Source organism: Perkinsus marinus (genome assembly GCF_000006405.1).
Source record: "Perkinsus marinus ATCC 50983 genomic scaffold scf_1104296932090, whole genome shotgun sequence".
NCBI classification, from domain to species: Eukaryota; Perkinsozoa; order Perkinsida; family Perkinsidae; genus Perkinsus; species Perkinsus marinus.
This window is the reverse complement of record NW_003215513.1, coordinates 1-1,904: the sequence shown is the minus strand read 5'-3', so window position 1 is coordinate 1,904 and position 1,904 is coordinate 1. Positions and strand designations below refer to the sequence as shown.

Genomic DNA, 1,904 nt, shown 5'->3' with positions numbered 1-1,904 from the left:
TGTTAGATATGAGGAGGAGGAGAAGGCCGACGGTGGTACTTTCGGCAGCTTGCTAGATAATGCCGAGAAATGATGTATAGTGGCAAACGAATTCAATGATTCATTTTAGTATTATTATCGACTAATGACAGTCGAAATTAGAGAGTTCATCACTTGCGTTTATCAGTAAGCATAGATTGGTTGAGAAAGGGAAAGATAAGATGATCAAAATTGTTTTCCAATTGCGATGGTCGTCGTCAACAATGAGAGAATATATGTACATGGTCAACTTCATGATGCTCCGAATAAAATGTGTTATTGTCTGTAACTGGCAGACTTCATCGATTTCAGAATTCAAAGATACCGGTGAGAAGGCGCTCGGCGAGACCTTGCTAATGAGTTATCTATTACTGGGAAAGATTACTCGTTGAATTCTGAGATGATACAGACAATAATCACATTGTTACTGACGAAGTGAAAATTCTGAGGAAATTTTGTACACTTCACCCGAGTTCGTATGTAAACTCCTGAGCTCAGCTGAGAAAAGCGGACATATATATGCCAACACGATGCGCATAACATCACTACTGGGGCCAACACAAGGAGTCTATAGACTACATCTATGAAACACTACTCATCGTCAACACAACTGTCGAGGCCTCGTTGTAAAGCGTCACGGTCTAGAGGCCCGGTGCCGACAAAGAGGATCTGATGACAGTACTGTTATTAATACTAATAGGAATAGATCACCTTAGAAGCGGTGTCGGGGTCCACTGGTATGGACACTTCAACGACCTCAAAGATCTCCCCGACGCCTTGCAAGGCACACCAGCCAGCGTCAGACGTCTTTACCAAACCCTTCAAACGGTAAACCTGAAGTTGACGACGCTTCTAGGCAATACACACGTGTTGGTCATAATATGTGAATTTCGAGGAAATTCCGCGAAATTCTCGTTGATTTTCATACACACGTCTACCAAACTTCATATGTAGATTTCTTTAATGAGCTCAGCTGAAGAAAGCGAACATATATTCCAACTATGGAGCTAGTCTGCTACCAAATGCACCCGAGCATTCAGTTATTGTTGTTGTTGAAGTTTTCCCCTCCATCACCTCGTTGCCTTCCTCCCTCCCCCACAGAACAGTCCCGAGCCACCGTTCCAATGAGGCTTTCTCCGGCTCGTTATTGCAATACAAAACTACGTGATCGACGTGGACGTGCGTATCGGCCGGGGGAAGGTCCGCGGCATTCAACTCGAATGACCGCGCTGTCGTGTTGCCGCTGTAAGCCTGCCTGTCCAAGACCATCGTGGTGATCCTTTCTAGATCGCCATGGCCGCTGTACTCAGTCAACTCGATAGCCGCGTCGGGGTTTGTCGCTGATACCACTCCTTTCGCAACTCCTATCTCCTCTTCATCACAAATATCACACTTATTCAACAAAACCAAGTCCGCACAACAAATCTGTCGTATTGCCTCCCTAGAAGAGCCGCCCTCAGCCAAGGTCCGCCCCTCCCCATGCAACACACTGACGATGTTTTTCGAGTCGACAACGGTGACGGTGGAGTCTAAACGCAACGGAGTTTCTAACTCTGAATCCAGCCACAGTATTTCTATCATTTTCACCGGGTCGGCCACACCGGATGTCTCAATGACAATTTGGTCGAAGTTTCTCTTTTTTAGCATCGCTTCCAGACCTGTCACTAAATCGTCCCGAATAGTGCAGCAAAGGCAACCACCAGGGAGTTCTAAAAGGACGTCCCCGATGACGTTGCCCTCGCTATCAGTCAATACAGGGGATTCGATTCCCATGGACTCATAGCCCATCTCGTTCTGCACTACTGCTATCTTCCTACCGCTCTTGAGTAAGTTCTGGATAAGCGTCGTCTTACCCGAGCCTAGGAAACCCGAAATGACAGTAACAG

General features: G+C 46.4%; 1 protein-coding gene across 1 annotated transcript; it reads right to left on the bottom strand.

Annotated features, from left to right (window-relative positions):
- Positions 1–613: 613 nt before the first annotated feature.
- Pmar_PMAR001701 (cobalamin synthesis protein, putative) lies at positions 614–1,802 on the bottom strand (the record flags this gene model as incomplete). The annotated part of the gene is made up of 3 exons (XM_002785664.1): positions 1,093–1,802; positions 730–852; positions 614–687 (listed from the first exon to the last, which is right to left on the bottom strand). Coding segments are annotated over exons 1-3 (896 nt in total), but the record flags the coding sequence as incomplete, so codon positions are not given.
- Positions 1,803–1,904: the final 102 nt, after the last annotated feature.